The sequence below is a fragment of the Geotrypetes seraphini genome, chromosome 3 (genome assembly GCF_902459505.1).
Source record: "Geotrypetes seraphini chromosome 3, aGeoSer1.1, whole genome shotgun sequence".
In the NCBI taxonomy this organism is placed as follows: Eukaryota; Metazoa; Chordata; class Amphibia; order Gymnophiona; family Dermophiidae; genus Geotrypetes; species Geotrypetes seraphini.
Window position 1 is genome coordinate 402566103 of NC_047086.1, and position 19183 is coordinate 402585285.

The following is a 19183-nucleotide window of genomic DNA, read 5'->3' on the forward strand; positions in this document are numbered from 1 at the left end:
TCTGTCTAGATAGTCCTCTTTCGCCCCCTCTCTGCCTAAATGTTTGTAGGTGATAAATGCGTCTTTTTTCTGTTTAACTAGGTCTGAAATTTCTTTACTGAACCATTGGGGTCTTTTGTTTCTCCTGCATTTACTTACTGTCTTTATGTATCGGTCTGTTGCTTCGTGTAGGATGGACTTCAGAGACGACCACATATCCTCCACATTGTCAGATATTGCTTGTTTGTGTAACTCCTGATGGACAAAATCTCCCATGCGGTTGAAGTCTGTGCCTCTAAAGTTGAGAACCCTTGTTGCTGTGTTTTTCTTAGGGAAACCTTTCTTGAGGTTGAGCCATACCATATTATGGTCGCTGGAGGCCAGTGTGTCTCCTACTGAGACTTCCGTGACGCTATTTCCGTTGGTGAGAACTAGGTCTAGTAACGCCTGGTCCCTGGTGGGCTCCAATACCAATTGCTTGAGACGTGCACCCTTTATGGAGTCCGTAGTCGCGGAGAGTGTGTTCCAATCTGCATCTGGCATGTTGAAGTCTCCTAGCATTACTGTGTCCCCGCGCAGTGTGATGTTCTCTATGTCCTCGATTAATTCCATGTCTTTGTCCTCCTGTTGCCTGGGAGGTCTATATATCACCCCAAGGTATAAGCATTTTTCATTCCCTCTGGCCAGGTTCACCCAGAGGGATTCCCCGATGTATCTAACATCTGTGATTCTGGTGGTTTTGATGCTTTCCTTAGTGTATAGCGCTACTCCTCCTCCCAATTTACCCTCTCGGTCGCAACGAAGTAGGTTGTACCCTGGTATAACCATATCCCACCCATGCGAGTCTGTGAACCAGGTTTCGGATATCGCTATCACGTCAAGATCGACGTTTGTTATCTCAGTCTCTAATGCTAGAATTTTATTGCCCAAGCTGTGTGCATTAACATACATAGCCCTCCATATCTGTGAAGAGATTCCTTTACGAGCTAGTGTGGCTCCTAAATTATCAGTGATATTTTTCCCTGAATTATTGTGGATATCATTGGTACTTACCTTAGACTTGGTAGTGTGAGTGCGACTTGCCTCCTCAGGGTGGTTTCTTACTGCTCTGGGATATAAGTATGTACCCTCCCCCAACTTACCTAGTTTAAAGCCCTATGGAGTAGGCGGGCCAATCGAAGTCCAAATACGTTTCTACCTCTTCTGGTTAGGTGGAGTCCGTCTGGTCCTTGTAGTCCCTGAAGCGTCTCGCCGTGGTTTAGGAATCCAAAGTTCATTTCTATGCACCATTCTCGGAGCCATTCGTTAGTCCGTTGAATATGCTCTTCTCTAGCTCTGCCTTTGTTTCTTACTGGAAGAATTGATGAAAATACCACCTGTGCTCCTATCTGCTTCAACTTCTTTCCCAGCGCTCCAAAATCTCTGGGGATGTTCTCTGTGGCATTCCTAGCAGTGTCGTTTGTGCCTACATGGATGAGAAACATGGGAAAATGATCATTAGGTTTTAAAATTTTGTCTAGGCTAGTGGTAATATCCTGGATCCTGGCTCCAGGGAGACAGCAGACCTCTCTTGACTGCAAATTAGGCCTGCAAATTGGTCCCTCGGTGCCCCTTAGCATGGAGTCACCAATGACTACCACTCTTCGTTCATTCCGAGGGGGCCGGTCTGCGTGCTCTGGATTTGACATTGTGAGCTGGGTATCCTCATGAGTCCCTTCTGCTATTTCCTCGGTGGTTCCATCCTGTAAGATCTGAAATCTATTTCTGAGAGTTAGCTGTGGTATTGATGAACGGCTATCCTGTTGAAGAGAAAAAGAAGAAGAAGAGAGTGAAAATGAGGTGGGTTTACTTAGCTTGCCCGTAGAGGATGTTACTAGTTGCCAGGGGCCAGCATCTCCAATCATCTCCTTTACTCCAATCGTTGTGTTTAGTGCTGTAGGTTTGGGCGTGTCAAGGATGGACCTGTCGTGGGTTCTCTCTGTGATGTGTGACAGTTCCAGGATGGCGTCGTCGATGAAGGCCTCGTTATCCCTGATGCCCCTCAGGCGCTTTACCTCCTCCCTGAGGCTCAGTAGTTCCTGCAAGATATCCTCACCTAAGTTTCCTAGCTCCTCTGTCTGCGTAGAGACTGTAGATACATCCAGCAGAGAGCGCCATCTCAGGACAGGTACCCTAGAAAGCCTGGGAGGACTCTTATTGAGAAGTGGAGTCCTAGGGCTGGAAGGTATGCTCATTACCAGCCTAGGAGAAACCTGAGTTATGTCCCTAGGGATTTCCTGCCTAACACAGCTGCTCTGAGGAGAGAGGGGTGGGGCTTTAACCAACATAAAAACAGAGTATGGAATCTCAGTATGGGGGGCAGGGAAAGCCGGGACGGAGCAGGGGCTAACGAGCTCAGGCAGCGGCAGGAGAGACAGCAGAGCTTGGAGGCAGATGAGGGGAGAAGTCTCTCTCCTCCAGCCCGCAGCAGTGAGGACGTGGAGATGACAGAGGACTACCTCAACTCCACCCCAGAGGCTGCTGAGCAGACAGAGGCTATGGACGTAGCTGAGCCATTGCTGGAAGCTAGCCATTTCCCCACTGACATGGAGGTTAGTTGTTAAGGGGAAGGAAGCAAGGCTGTGATTGTGCTGTCTCCCGTAACCCAAGCCCAGCTGACAGAGACTAGGCGAAGGGCAGGAAAATCTCTCCGCTACTCTGTATGACTGCCCGGAGAGCTTTGTTTGTTCAAGGAACTTTTATCTGTAGGGGTGTGAAAGCTCCGTGGGAAAAACCCAAGTAAAGTTCACAGCTTACATAATGCCTTGCTGTGTTCCTTCGGCCAGGAAGCCCAGCTGATAATAACGAGCTGTGAAGCCTGCTCTGCAAACCTGTCCATGTCTCAGCTAGGTAAGCTGAAATGTTTAAGAAAGGCAGTGCTAGGTTTTGAAACTGTAATTACTCTGGCTGTAGTCACAAGGTGTGCAAAGTTTGAAAGTTTTATTTTCCTGATATTGTTCATTTGCCTTTTTCCCTGGTGAAGAGGACTGTAGTTAAACTGGAAAGTCCAGGGTATTGAACTGTATGTGGCATTTATAGCAAGCCATTCTGACAACTGCAAGTTATTTTGTATTTTATAATTTTTTGCCATGACATACGGGTGGCTGATGGTATTCAGACCCCCGGGTTCAATAAAGCTCAAGAACATTCTTTTGTAACAAGACTTACCTGTGTGGTCTTCTCTTTATAAGTGACTCTCAGTGTGGCAGGCGCCTAGGTCTGTTCTACCCTGAAAAGCCTTCCTCCAACCTGAGGAGGCCACGCTGACAGGCCAAAACTCAACACACTTAGTCCCTCTGCTGGTTAGAGAAAAGGGATAAGTGTGTCACAACATATATATACATATATATACACACACATACACCATTGTATAATTTCATAATTTTGGGGTTTTTTAAAAAAAAATTTAAATTTAAGTATTTATATACCACTTATAACCTAAGTGGTGAACATTCAGGTACTCAAACATTTTTCCCTATCTGTCCAGGGTGCTGAGGCTGCGCCACACACTCCCCTAAGTATACATGTACAGTATAACAGACATGCTCCTGGGGGAATTGTAACTACACAATAAAGAATGTGGGCAAAATTCCCTACATGAACAAAATTCTTGCATAGGTGCAGGCTTTAGTAGCTCTCCTTTATCCTCCTCCAACCCCCCACCCCAGAGAGATCACAAAGCCAGGAGTTGATGAATGAATGCACATCATGCGTCCTCCACTATGTAGTTGCTAAATAGTACATTAAAAAAAAAAAGGCAGAAATATTTTTCACTCAACACACAGTTAAGCTCTGGAACTCGTTGCCATAGGATGTGGGGTAAAAGCAGTTAAGGAAGCTGTGTTTAAAAAGGTTTTGAAAAATTCCTGAAGGTAAAGTCCATAAACTGTTATTGGCCACTGTTGGAAACAGAATACTGAGCTAGACTGAAACATTCATAGAGCTCAAACATTCCCCCAATGGGTTATAGCAAAAGATTATTCTTCATAGTTAATACCCTTGAGGTCAGACCGACATCAAAAATTTCAGGTGGACTCGAACTTTCAGATAGAAACAGAAGGCAGTCTCAGGAGATAACTGACAGGGCAGGGCTCCAGAATGACACACCTATCTACAAGAAAAGATATTAAAAAGGTAAGAACCTAATTTCTTTTTCTAATGCAACAGGTGTGTCATTCTGGACTATAGGAACCTACAAAAGCAGTCTCAGAAATCTACAGCGGGACCTCTGCACCGGCACGTAACACTGAGGACCCAAAAGTGGTATCCTCCCTTGCTGCCATATGCACTCTGTAAAACTTGGAAAATGTATTTAGAGTGGACCAGGTCACTGCCCTACAAATCTCCTTGGGCAAAATTGCCCAAGCTTCTACCCATAAAGACGCCATGCTTCTAGTCGAATGTGCCTTCACGAAGACTGGCAACTGCTTTCCACAAGCAATATATGTTGATGAAATAGCCAGGCAGATCCATCTGGAAATTGTGGCCTTGGATTGAGATCTGAAGGTCAGACATTCAGAATACATTAGTAACCTCTAGATATCATAGGAGGACTCTTCTCACATCCAACTTTTTCAGAATCCAATCCTTCTTTGATCCTGTGGACTGGAACGCTGGCAATCTTTCTTCTTCATTGACATGCAAGACCAAAACAATCTTCGGCAAAAAGGACGGAACCGTGCACATAAAAACTCCCGTCTCTGTGATTTTGAGGAAAGGCTCTCTGCACAATAGTCTTGTAGTTCCCAGACTCTTCTCGCTGATGTAATAGCCACGGGGAAAGCAGTCTTAATTGCAAGATCCATCAAAGATACTTCCTTAAGTGGATCATAAGAGTGAAGCCCTACTGTGGCCTTGCAAAACCATGGTAAAGTTCCATGATTGAAATAGTTGCTTTACCGGTGGTCTGAGCCTTAATGCCCCTTTTAGGAATCTGGCAATGTCCAGATAAGACACCAGGGAAGCTTTACGTTCTTGGGCCCTGAAACAACAGTATCCCATCACATGGACCCTGAGCAACGCCACTGCAAGATCCTAGTCAAAGCCAACTTGGAAAAAAACCTAACACCACCGAGATCAGAACAAGGAATGGCTCTGTCTTCTTAATGCACCAGTGCTGAAATGTCTCCAATGCTTTAGCATAAGCAGACAGTCATATGCTTTTTAGCTCTGATGAGTGTAGCAATCACTACCTCTGAGTATCATTTGCGCCCTAATGCCACACGCTCAAGAGCCATGCCATAAGAGCAAAGCTATCCAGATCTTCAATGACCACTTGCCCCTGAAAAAGAAGGATTGGTTGCACCTGCAAGCTGAGATTTGTGCCCCTCAACAGATGCTCTAGATCCACATACCAATGCGCTAGATCCACATGGCTAATCTAGTGCACAAGAATGACTTTCCCCAGATGGTTTGCAATCCTGTGGAGTATCCACCCTATCATGGGTCACGGAGGAAACACAAACAAGAGATCATTCTTTGGCCTTAGCTGGACCAGAGTGCCAAGACCTGCACTTCCAGGCTCAGATCTTCAACTTAAGAAGCCCGCCTTCTTGTCTCTCGCTGTCATCATCAGATCAGACATTGGGAGACCCCAGTGAAAAATGATGGATGGAAGATTGTGGCAGATAGCATCCATTCTCTTAGATCCAGTGTCTGTCTGCTGAGGTAATCAGCCTGGACATTGTCCACTCATGCTACATGCACCACTGAAAAATACAGAGAAGATCAGAAAGACTCCCTCTGGCTTGCATACAAAAGGAAAAACTGAAGGGGGCAGCAGAGCCCTATGGTGAAGGAGCTGGAGTGAATTCCTTCTGCACGGCTCACAACCATGGAGAATACCCTACAGTCCAGAATAATACACCTATTGCACTAGAAAGAGAGATTAGGTTCTTTAATATATTTTCTAGTAGATAGGTGTGTCATTCTGGACAGTAGGGCATTTCTCCGCATGCTCACGAGCCTTGCAAAAGGAATCCATCCCAGCTTTTCAACTCATCCTCCTTCACCAGAGGGCTCTGCTGCCCACTTCAATTTGTACTAAAACAGGTGATAGCCCTATCTAGGAACACATAAAAAGGAGAGGTACATGGAGAATCCCTAAACTACAAATCTGTTCTGCTCTGAAAGTATAACTAAAATGATCAAAACATCAAAATAACCATACCAATCAGAAATATTTATGGAGCTCAAACATTCCCCAATGTGTTATAGCAATACATTATTCTTTATACCCTTGAGGTCTGACTGACATAAAAATCCCAGTTTTGACTCAAACTTCCTGACTGAAACAGTAGACAGGCGGAGAATACTGACAGTTCGGAGTTCTAGAATGACACACCTATCTACTAGAAAAGATATTAGCAAGGTAAGAACCTAATCTCTTTTTCTTATGCAATAGGTGTGTCATTCTGGACAGTAGGAACGTATAAAAGCAGTCCCAGAAATCTAGGGTGAGACCATATATCCTTAAACTCCTTCAACGAGGTCAAAATTCATCTTACCTATACAGCACAGTAACTTACCGTAACAGTTGTTATCCAGGGACAGCAGGTAGCTATCCTCACATATGGGTGACAACCTCGCAAGCAGAGTTGCTTGTAGAAACATAGAAGTTTCAAGTCAGCCGTACCGCGTATGCGTGAGTGCCTTCCCGCCCAGCACAGGGTGAATCTCCTTAGTTCAGATAGCTAGCAGAGAAGCCAACCAGGGTGGGTTGTGAGAATAGCTGCCTGCTGTCCCTGGATAACAACTGTTACGCTAAGTAACTGTGCTTTATCCCAGGACAAGCAGGCAGCCTATTCTCACATATGTGTGACCTCCAAACTAACCAGAATGGGATGGTGGGAGCGTTGGGAACTTAGGAGAATAAATTTTGTAATACTCTCCCTACTGAATCTCACTTGGGAGGTAATTTACTATAACATTTAGATTTTCACCTTTATGTTCTTGATGTAAACTGCTCATGGTTCCCTTTCTGGAGGAAAAAGATAGTATTTAAGCATAAAAATAGATTTTCATTCAGTTCTCTAGCATGCAAACCTTTTGCTATTTGCCAGCTCTTATTTAACTAACACAAGACAGGTCCAAATTACAAAACCTCACCTTACATTGGAGGACACTATGAAGAAGATGTTCTCTACAAAACTCTGTCTCATCTTCTATCACCATCTTCCTCTATAAGAAAGTACAGGAGAGATGAAAACAAATGCTCCCAAGAAACTGACATCCAAAACAAAACTGCCTATGTGTCATAGTATTCTCAGAGGAAATCAAAATACTAGTCTGCAAACATGGGTGATGTCACTGAACCAAGCTTGAATGAAGATATGTAAGATTTCTTGGGGACAGAAAAGGCATTTAAACATTTAAAGTGGAAGGAAGGAGGTTTTAATGCCGATGATCGAACGAAGGGGTACTGGATACAAATAATTAACCCTGATAATTTCTAAGGCTTTTCCTCCTTCCAGGTCTGCCTTTTAGCTGTCAGTTGCTTGCAGATATTTGTTAGACTATGAAGAATAAATTTTGAAAGTTTTGGTTATATATGCACAGCCACTATATATACAGTGGGTTTTTTGGGAGAAACATAACCTTGAGACATGCCACAACATGCAAATATTTATTTTCAACACTCTTGCTACTTTCTTTCATATTCAGTTAGATAAATTATTGAACACCCCTCATAGGCCCCTAATGTGAACAAATCAGTGGGCACTAAGTACTATTCTCTAACAGCACGTGTACAGCCAGATTCCATTATGGAATAAGTCTGCATTTATGACCCAACATTTAAGCACAACCATTTGCCCCTGGTCCCTCAGAGGAAAGGCTTCTAGGACAGCCACGGGCCACATGTAGGAGCAGCTGCCCATGGCTTTGTGAAGAGAAACAAATGCAGCTGGAAGAAAGGAGAATGAGGGAGTCAGCCAGAATAAACATCCGCGGGAGGGAGGCACAAACCTGGGACACAGAATGGATGGAGGAAGGGATGGAGGGAGAGGTGCGCATTGGGACACAGAAGGAAGGAAGAGGGGCACTTTGGGACACAGAAGAAAGGGAGGGAACACAAACTTAAGATGAAAGAAGGAAGGAGGGAGGGGGCATGAACTTGGGACACAGAATGGATGGAGGGAGAGGTGCGCATTGGGACACAGAAGGAAGGGAGGGAGCACAAACTTAAGATGAAAGAAGGAAGGAGGGAAGGGGCATGAACTTGGGACACAAAATGGAAGGAGCCAGGGGGAGCATAAACTTGGGACATAGGATGGAAGAATGGAGGGAGTGAGGGAAAGAGAGGCTAAAGGTGGGGGAGGGAATAGAAAGGGAGAATTGTTGGGCATGATTGAAGAATGGAGGGAGTAAGGGAAAGAGAGGCTAAGGGTGGGGGAGGGAATAGAAAGGGAGAATTGTTGGGCATGAGTGTCAGAGGGAAAGCGATGGTGCACAAGGGGAAATGAAGAAAGAGGAGAATTATTGGGCATAGGGAGGGAGAGAAAATTATAGGATATGGAGGTGGGAGAGGAGTAAGGTAGAGATGCATTGGGAAGAGAGAGATGAGGAGGAGAAATGTTCAATGTGGTGGTGGAGAGGAAACAATGGAATGGATGGAAAGGGATGCAAGAGGGGCCTCAAGGAGGTAGAGAAGGTGGGAAGATTACTAGGATCAGACTTTGGGAGAGAAAAAAAGTTTTTCACTACTCTATGCTCTGAGAGTCATCCGCAGGCAGCATATAGGAAACGCTGCCCGCGGCTCTGTGAAGAGAAACAAGTGTGTAAGTGTAAACATCCTATCTTTTCTTTCTATTTAAACTACAGTACTTTATTTTGAAGACTGTTTAATGTTTTTATAGACTGTACTGTACAGGAGAACATAAATACACACAGATTCTCATAAGATCCGAGTTACATAAAAATTCAACTTAAGAACGGTTTTAAAAACAAAACTCGTTCTTAACCCAGGGACTGTCTGTATATAGAATAGTGCAGTTATATACCAGTTGGACATTTTTGTGCAACAGATTATAGAATTATAGCATATGTGCTGGGCTGTTAAGAAACAAAATACTGGATGGATTTTCTAAGGGCTTCATTCTACTCTAGACAGAAGGCTAATGCTGTGAACACATAGGGGCTCATTTTCAAAGCACTTAGGACTCCTTTTACGAAGCCGTGTTAGCAGTTTAATGCACGTAATAGTGCGCACTAAACTGCTGGCCACGCTAAACGCAAATGCCAGCATTGAGCTGGCGTTATTTCTAGCCATGTAGTGTGGGTTTATCTCGTGCTAAAAAGCTGCGTGCGCTAAAACCGCTAATGCAGCTTTGTAAAAGGAGCCCTTAGACTTACTAAGTTCCATAGATTACTATGGAACTTTGTATAAGTGCTTTGAAAATATGCTTCATAGTCTTGAGAAAAATGTAAAAACAATTAATCAGAGAAAACCAACATACCTTACTAGGTGTTCTCCATGAACAGCGGGATACAAGTCCTCACAGAATGTGATATCATTGTTGGAGCTTGTCCAGAAAAGCTAATTCAGTTTAGTATATTTACTAGAATGCTTTGAGCTACTTCATCATGTATGATTGCCACTTCTCACCTGCTGCTGTTCTTCAAGATTGCCTCAGTCTGCTTATAAAGTCTGAGCAGAATATGGCCCCAGGGGGAGGTGGAAAGGCATACGAGGACTTGGGCTGTCCATGAAGAACACCTGCTACAGGTAAGTAACTTATTTTATTGTGAGGCCAAGCAGAATATCAAAAACTTAAGACCATGGAACTCCCTAGCTAAAGGCTGACTTCAATAAATAAAAGGGAAAACTAGCCTTTTGTGTGTGTGTATATATATATATATTTTTTTTTTTTTTAAGGCAGCCTAGAGTACAAAAGAAAATGGGCCTGGAGAGTAGAGTTAGATTCTTATCCCAAAGACATTAAGGAGGACTTGCCAAATGTACTGAAATGTTAGGAGTGCTTTTCCAAATAGTATTGGGTTGCAAATACATGGACAGATGCCCATGTCACAGCTCTGTAAATGTCTTCCATGGAACTACCAACACAACCATGAGTCGCGCTTTGAGCCCTGACATGACCTTTAAGAATCAAATCTGCCTAGGTATAAAGCAAAGGAAATGCAGTCTGCTAGCCAATTAAACTGTTATGTGGCTGCCATCAGCAAAGTTGCATGAATTTTCTAAGGGATTTAGTCGTTCCAAATAGAAGACTAAAGATTAACTGTAAAAAAAATTGTTTGGCTCAAAACAGTGATTGAACAGAAGACTGAAACGTTGCATATCTTTACAGCTAAAAGTAACTAGTGAAAAACAAATTCATAGATGGAATACCTTTCCCACAGTCATCCAATCTTTTAGTTCTTCAGCATCAGGGATTCTTGTGGTGCAATCTGGGAACCAATCCACCTGTTCATAGGCTTTAGCCTGAGAATATAAGGTCAGAAAAATGAGAGAAAATATTCTGTCTCTCAAACTGATCAATAGCCCTCCAGTCAAAAAAGTTTTTAAAATGCTCTTCATTCTATATATCAAAAAAACTTGCTTTAAGGGAAAACTGGATAGGTGCAAAAATTCCTTGACGCTACACATTTAAGTGCACTAAATATAAAAAAAAATAATTTAATGTTACTTTAATAATTAGTGAAAGCAGGGCCCTCAGTGTGAGGTCATAAGCTTTATGGAACGGATCAAAAAGACCCATTCAATAGCTTAAACAAGAAAGTTAAAACTCAATATTTTCAGCCGCACACTATCATAGGAGCCCTACTTGTGTGCTATAAAGTGTGATAGCTTTGGGATATAAAGCACAGTTACTTACCGTAACAGGTGTTATCCAAGGACAGCAGGCAGATATTCTTAACATGTGGGTGACGTCACCGACGGAGCCCCCTAGCGGACATTTTCATAAGCAGACTTGCTTTAAGACCTTCAAGCTTGCGATTGTCCCGTGCATGCGTCTCCTCAGCGTGGCCTCAGTTCATATAGCAAGCAAAGAAGCCAACCACGAGGAGATGGGTGAGTTGCGAGAATATCTACCTGCTGTCCCTGGATAACACCTGTTACGGTAAGTAACTGTGCTTTATCTCAGGACAAGCAGGCAGCATATTCTCAACATGTGGGAGACCTCCAAGCTAACCAGAACGGGATGGAGGGAGAGTTGGCAATTTAGGAGAACAGATTTTGCAAAACAGACTGGCCAAAATGGCCATCACGCCTGGAGAAAGTATCCAGACAGTAATGCGAGATAAACGTATGAACCGAGGACCAATTGGCAGCTTTACAGATTTCCTAAAGCGGAGTTGAGCGGAGGAAAGCAACAGACGCCGCCATCACTCTGACCTTGTGGCCTGTGACTCGACCAGGCAGGGAGAGACCAGCCTGAGTGTAACAGAAAGAGATACAAGCGGCCAACCAGTTAGAAATGGTCCGCTTAGAAACAGAGTGACCCAAGCGATTTGGATCGAAAGAGAGGAACAGCTGGGGAGCAGAACGATGAGGAGCGGTACGCTTCAAGTAGAAGGCCAGCGCACGCTTACAATCAAGAGAATGCAGAGCCACTTCTCCAGGGGCTTCGGAAAAAACACAGGAAGAACAATGGATTGGTTGATGTGAAACTCAGGAACAACCTTAGGCAAGAACTTAGGATGGGTACAGAGAACCACCTTATCATAATGGAAAACTGAAAGGTGGGTCCGCTACCAAGGCTTGAAAGCTCACTGACTCGACGGGCAGAAGTGAGAGCACTCAGAAACACAAACTTCCAGGTAAGATACTTCAAGTGATCCCGCGCTAGTGGCTCAAACGGAGGTTTCAACAAGCGAGCAAGGACCATGTTAAGATCCCAAACCACAGGAGGAGGTTTAAGGGGCAGATGAACGGCCTTTCATGAAGCGGGAAACCACAGGATGAACAGAGATAGGCTTCCCGTCAAATCGGCTGATGAAAAGCAGCAATGGCACTAAGGTGGGCTTGAGTCCAGCGCCAGATAAGTGTAACAGATAATCCAGGACAGCAGATAAGGAGGCAGATAGTGGCTCCAGCTGCCGAGTAGCACACCAGGAAGAAAAAAGGGTCCACTTCTGATGGTAACATTGGCGAGTGGACTCATTCCGAGATGCCTCCAGGACGTCCAGCACAGACTGTGAAAACTGGAACGAGGGCATTAAGTCTCGAGGAACCAAGCCGTCAAGTGCAGAGACTGTAGGTTGGGATGAAGTAGAGAACCTCGACCCTGCGTAAGCAGAGAAGGAAAAACAGGCAGAAGAAGAGGCTCCCTGGAACCGAGTTGCAACAGAAGGGAGAACCACGACTGTCGGGGCCACCAAGGAGCTATCAGAATCATGGTGGCACTTGTGGACTTGAGCCTGATAACTCTTCAGAATCAGAGGGAATGGTGGGAACGCATACAGAAACAGGTTCGTCCAATCCAGCAGAAAAGCATCCGCTTCAAGCCTAAGAGGGGTGTAAACCCTGGAGCAGAAGCGGGGCAACTTGTGATTGAGAGGGGACGCTAACAGATCGACATCCGGAGTCCCCCAACGAGCAAACACCTGACGCAGGGTCAAGGAATGGATGGACCACTCGTGAGGCTGCAGAAGACGACTCAACTTGTCCTCCAGACAATTGTACTGGCCCTGAATGTAGACCGCTCAAAGAAATATGTTGCGGCGGATGGCCCAATCCCAGAGCCGCATCGCCTCTTGGAACAGGGACAGGGACCCCGTGTCCCCTTGTTTGTTGATATAATACATGGCGATCTGGTTGTCCATGCGGACCAGCACCACTCGGTCGCGAAGCAGGTGACAAAAAGCTTTCAGGGCGAGGAAAATCGCTCGAAGCTCCAACAGACTGATGTGACAAAGGCAGTTGGCACTGGACCAAAGACCCTGAGTGCGAAGACTGTCCTAATGAGGCCCCCAAGCATAGGCCAACGAGTCTGTCATCAGGACCTTCTGCGGAGGAGGAGCATGAAACAGAAAACCTCTGGAAAGATTGAAAGAGAGCATCCACTAACGGAGAGACTGCTTCAACAAAGGAGTCACAACAATGAGTCGAGAGACAGGGTCCCGATCCTGGTTCCATTGGGATGCTATAGTCCATTGAGGAATACGGAGGTGAAGTCTGGCAAAAGGAGTCACATGAACCGTGGAGACCATGTGTCCTAGGAGGACCATCAGGAGCCAAGCTGGGGCTGAAGACAGATGGGCCTCCCTCCGTCATAAACGAACAAGGGCCTCCAGACGAGGCCGAGGCAAGAAGGAGCGGAGACGAACCATGTCCAGGACTGAGACGGACAGAGGTGAGACTTGGGGACTTTGAAGTAGCAAGATGGTTTGATTCAGCGCTCGCACAACTTCATGGTGAGAGGATGCTTTGATCAACCAGTCATCGAGGTAGGGAAACACCTGCAGGCCGCGGAGACGCTGGGCTGCAGCTACTACGAGACATTTTGTGAACACCCTCGGAGAGGCCGCCAGGCCAAAGGGAAGAACACGATATTGGAGATGGAGATTCCCCACCCGGAATCTCAGATACCAGCGAGAGACCGGGTGTATCGAAATGTGCGTGTATGCCTCTTTGAGGTCCAGCGAGCACAGCCAGTCCCCCTCGTCTAAGAAGGAGTACAACGTAGAAAGGGTGAGCATTCTGAACCGTTCCTTGACCAGAAACTTGTTCAGAGCACAGAGGTCCAAGATAGGACGCAGATCCCCCGTCTTCTTGGGTACCAGAAAGTACCGGGAATAAAATCCGGTATTCCACTGGTCCGGAGGAACCTCCTCGACCACCCGAAGGTGAAGAAGGGCCTGAGCTTCCTGCAGAAGGAGAGGCAGCTGAGACCGGGCAGAAGGAAACTCTCTTGGAGGAAGGTCCGGAGGCACGTGACTGAAGTGAAGGGAGTATCCCTCCCAGATGATGGAAAGCACCCAACTGTCGGTGGTAAGACTTTCCCACTGGGTATAGAAATGATGGAGATGACCCCCGATGGGGAGGGGGGAAGGCTCCAGGAGGAAGGGAGCCCAAAGGCTCAGACTGGAATTGTCAAAAAGACGGCCCAGGCTTCGCCGGAACCTGGGCCTTAGCCTGACGCTGCTGCTGTTGCTGCGGCCGCTTTGAAGGAGGCCAAGAGAACGCAGGGGTAGATTTCTGCGGATACCTCCGGGGAGGAATTTTGTATTGCCGAGACGGAGGGGTCTTCGGCTTAAGTCTCACCAGAGAGGCAAAGGACCGTTCGTGTTCTGAGAGATGCTTAGTGGCCGCCTCTATGGAATCATCAAACAGCTCATGACCCACGCAAGGGAGATTGGCTAGATGATCCTGGAGATTTGGATCCATATCCACAATCCTCAGCCAAGTGAGGCGACGCATGGCGATAGCAAAGGCCGTGACCCTCGAGGATAACTCGAAGGCATCATAGGCCACCTGAAACATATAGAGGCGGAGCTGGGAGGGCGTCTCCTCAAGGAGACGAAACTCCTGACATCGAGAATCCAGCACGTCCGCCCAGAACGAGTGGAGGGCTTCCACACAGAACCGGAGATAGGACGTGAAGATAAAGTTATAATTGAGGACACGGTTCGCCATCATTGCGTTTTGATAAAGACGGCGACCAAACTTGTCCATCGTACGGCCCTCCCAACCTGGAGGGACAGCTGCGTATACCTTCGAGGGATTGGATTTCTTCAAGGAAGATTCAACCACCAAGGATTGGTGCAAAAGCTGAGAACTTTCAAACCCCTTGACAGGGATCGTCCGGTAACGGGACTCCAATTTGGAGGGAATAGCCGGGACCGCATAAGGGGTCTCCAGGTACCGGAGAAATGTTTGCCGAAGAACCTGGTGCAACGGCAAGCGCAGTGCCTCATGGGGCGAATGAGCAACACCCATTTCCGCCAAGAATTCCTGGGTATAACGGGACTCTGACTGGAGGTCCAGGTTCAAGACCCTGACCATGTCAGAAATGAAACGAGTGAAGGAGGAGTTTCGAGAAGAAGACTCATCCTCCTGAGGAGACCTCGAGCATGATCTGGGGGCAGCAGAGAAAGAGGGAGAAATTTCCCTCAAATAGCATGCCGGAGCCTTGGAGTCCCACGAATGAGAGATCAAGGAGGCTCGACTAAATCGCCTCGGGGGCGTCGAGGAACGACCCCGTATAGGGTGGGTCGGGGAGGATCCCAGAGTCTGAGGGAACATCTTGTGGAGCCTCGGAGAAGACTCCTCCACCAGTTTTGAAGAAGACCCCTGAGAGGTGGTCATCAGCACCGAGGGGGAATGCACAGTAGAGTCCAACTTGAGGACAAGGGTGTGCCTGGAAGGTTTCGCAGTCGGAGACCTGCCCCGCAGGGGCAGAGAAGACCGCAGCTTATTAGAAGGGACAAACCTCGGCAAAGTAGCGGGTGAAAAGCGGGCCCATGTCATGGGTCCCCGGAACGTCACAGGCCCCGATTCCGGAGATGAAGAATCGCTCGAGGGAACCCTGCGAGTCTTGCGGGCATGGCCCCGAGACACAAGAGGAGGACGCTCAGGCTGGTCAGATCGGGGCTGGGTCGAGACAGAGGTCAGAGACGTCGAGGTTGGCTCACCACTGAGGAAAGCTGTGATGTAAGAATAGCCTTAAGCATGTCCTCGAACACAGGCACCGAGATCAAAGGATGTTGGGTCACGGGTGCAGCAGCATGCTCCTTCAGGGGTGACCTCGAGGAAGGAGTATTCCCTATGTGAGGAGGCACGCTTAGAATGAAGTCTCGAAGATGCTGACGAGGCAGCACTCGCACGAGACTCAGAGGTAGGCTTCTTTGCCGGAACACCTGAGGAGGAAACAGCAGACTTACCCGAGGCCGGAGTAGCAGGAGGAGCTGAGGCCGGAGCCTTGGAGGATGAGGGGGACTTCGAGGCCGAGACACCCAACATAGGTGCTGAGGCCGAGCACGAAGCCTGTCCTGCAGGATCCATCGGGTCAAAAAGCTGAAGAATCATGGCCACCCTCCGACGAAGAGCCCGCGGTTGCAGAGTCGCACAACACGGACATGACTCAGCGCGGTGCTCCACACACCAATGATGGGGATCAGTGATGGAGATAACCCGGTTGCACTTAGTGCAGTTCTAGAACCCGGTGCAAGGCTGGGACATTAGAAAAAAGACGGCCGCAACCCCGCGAGGCCAGGCGGCCAGAGCAAGACCGGAGACCCAGTCAAAAAGACACAAAAGAAAAGAAGAATAACAAAGACGCGAGCACAGCGACTCAAATGAAAATAACGAAGAAAGCCGCAGTGCAAGAGGAACGACGAGATCGCGCGCAGCAAAGGAGCAGTGCTTCTGGCTCCGCGGAAAACATAGAACTGAGGCGATGCTGAGGAGACGCATGCCCTAGGTCGGGCGGGAGAGGCACAAGCGCATGCACGAGGCAATCGCAAGCTTGAAGGTCTTCAAGCAAGTCTGCTTGCGAAAACGTCCGCTAGGGGGCTCCGTCGATGACATCACCCACATATTGAGAATATGCTGCCTGCTTGTCCTAGGATAATAAACAATACTATTTTAATAATTTCAATCAAGCCAAAAGGAAATTTTTACCCCAACCCGTGAGCCCGACGGAAAAATCAAATAGCGGCTGATATGTGCTGAGAACGCTGTCACTGACCGTCAGGCTATAGAAAGGGGGAGGAGCCAAAGTGGACATGGGAACTTTAAGCTAAAGCCAGAACGTAAAAGCTGTATCTGAACCAATCTGTCTCCTCTATAGTTTGCAGGGATATGTTCCATAATGAACCACCGCAGCCAATTTTTGAGAATCCGAAGAATTTGTTCCTCTGAGGAATTTCAAAGACAGGTGGTACCCGGAATGGCCAATCAAGCAGGCTTACCATTGGGCAAAATATGCCAACCCTAATTTGTTACTACACCTCTCTCCTAGAGAAATAATGGACAAACAGGCGTTTGTTCTGATTTATTCTGACCGTGTCAAATCTGTGCCTAATATAATTAAACAACATTGGAAAGTTTTGGCTATGCATAAGATCTTTTTTTTTTTTTATAATTCTTTATTCATTTTACAACTTACAACAAGTGTATCACAAATTAATAATTGAACTTAAAAACATCACTTGATTTTCTATCAAAATGCAGATAAAGTAATCACATTTAACCCCCACCCTCCCATCCCTATCATACTCTATCCATTCAAAATATATTATATAAAAAAATCAGAAATCCCCCCACCCCCCTCCTTTCATATATCACATAACATATACATCAAGGTTCTTCATTCTATTCAATTCAAATAATGAAAAATCAAAAACTATCCCCCTTCCCTTCCTTTCATTTGCACTATTTTGAGAAAAATGATTCTTACTCATTACAATAAGTTGTTAATGGCCCCTACACATCTTGAAATTTTCTTTCTCAATATACATTATTCTTTCCATCTTATAAATATGACACACTGAGTTCAAAGAAGCGTGGGATGAATACAGAAGATTTAGAATAAGAAAATAATATTAAATATTGAACTAGGCCAGTTACTGGGCAGACTTGCACGGTCTGTGTCTGTGTATGGCTGTTTGGTGGAAGATGGGCAGGGGAGGGCTTCAATGGCTGGGAGGGTGTAGATGGGCTGGAGTAAGTCTTAACAGAGATTTTGGCAGTTGGAACCCAAGCACAGAACCGGGTAAAGCTTTGGATTCTTGCCCAGAAATAGCTAAGAAGAAAAAATTTAAAAATTTAAATTGAATCAGGTTGGGCAGACTGGATGGACCATTCGGGTCTTTATCTGCCATCATCTACTATGTTACTATGTTACCAAAAACTATAATTCAATCTACTCCAATTTTTCCAATTAAATGTTATTTGTTGTATGGCAACTCCTGTTAGGATAAGTAAAAGCTTATTATTATTGGATGAAATTTGGCTCTTCATAAACATGCCAAATAAAACTGTATCATATAAGGCCATATGATTTTCTAACAAACAATTTACTTGGCCCCATATTGATTTCCAAAAATTCAAAATAAAAGAGTAATAGAACAATAAATGATCTAAAGTTCCTGCTTCGAGATTACAATTCCAACATTTATTAGACTTAAAGCAATCTAATTTTTACAAACGAACAGGGGTCCAGAATGCTCTATGCAACAGGAAAAACCATGTTTGCCTCACAGATGTGGACAATGTACATCTCATCTTCCAAGACCAAATTCGTGGCCATTGAGAAGCAGTAATTTGATGCTTAATCTCAATGCTCCAAATGTCTCCAAGACCAGTCTTTGGGTTTTTTATTCATATATCCAGATAGCACAGTTACTTACCGTAACAGGTGTTATCCAGGGACAGCAGGCAGATATTCTTGACTGATGGGTGACGGCACCGACGGAGCCCCGGTACGGACAATTTTAGAGTGATTGCACTCTAAGAACTTGGAAAGTTCTGGCATGCCGCACCGCGCACGCGCGAGTGCCTTCCCGCCCGACAGAGGCGCGCGGTCCCCAGTTAAGATAAGCCAGCTAAGAAGCCAACCCGGGGAGGTGGGAGGGACGCAAGAATATCTGCCTGCTGTCCCTGGATAACACCTGTTACGGTAAGTAACTGTGCTTTATCCCAGGACAAGCAGGCAGCTATTCTTGACTGATGGGTGACCTCCAAGCTAACAAAAAGAGGGATGGAGGGAAGGTTGGCCATTATGAAAACAAATTTTGCAAAACAGATTGGCCGAAGTGTCCATCCCGTCTGGAGAAAGCATCCAGACAATAATGAGATGTAAAAGTATGAACTGAGGACCAAGTAGCAGCCTTGCAGATTTCCTCAATAGTGTCAGTCCGGTCTGAGCATAACAAAATGAAATGCACGCTGCCAGCCAATTAGACAACGTACGTTTAGAAACAGGACGTCCCAATTTATTCGGATCAAAGGACAGAAAGAGTTGGGGAACTGATCTGTGGGGTTTCGTACGCTCTAGATAGTAAGCTAGAGCCCTCTTACAATCCAAAGTATGCAGAGCTTGTTCCCCAGAATGAGAATGAGGTTTTGGAAAGAAAACAGGCAAAACAATGGATTGGTTGAGATGGAATTCAGAGACAACCTTAGGGAGAAACTTTGGATGCGTACGCAGAACCACCTTGTCATGGTGAAAGACCGTAAAAGGTGGATCTGCAACCAGTG

General features: G+C 46.0%; 1 protein-coding gene across 2 annotated transcripts in view; it reads right to left on the minus strand.

Annotated features, from left to right (window-relative positions):
- Positions 1–19183, minus strand: part of CMTR1 (cap methyltransferase 1) — a 289978-nt gene that overhangs the window by 198250 nt on the left and 72545 nt on the right. For both annotated transcript variants that reach the window (XM_033935382.1, XM_033935381.1), the window contains 2 exons: positions 10367–10459; positions 7126–7197 (listed from right to left, as the gene is read on the minus strand). In XM_033935382.1, the coding sequence (XP_033791273.1) occupies positions 7126–7197; positions 10367–10459 (165 nt within the window). The remainder of the gene's footprint in view (positions 1–7125; positions 7198–10366; positions 10460–19183) is intronic.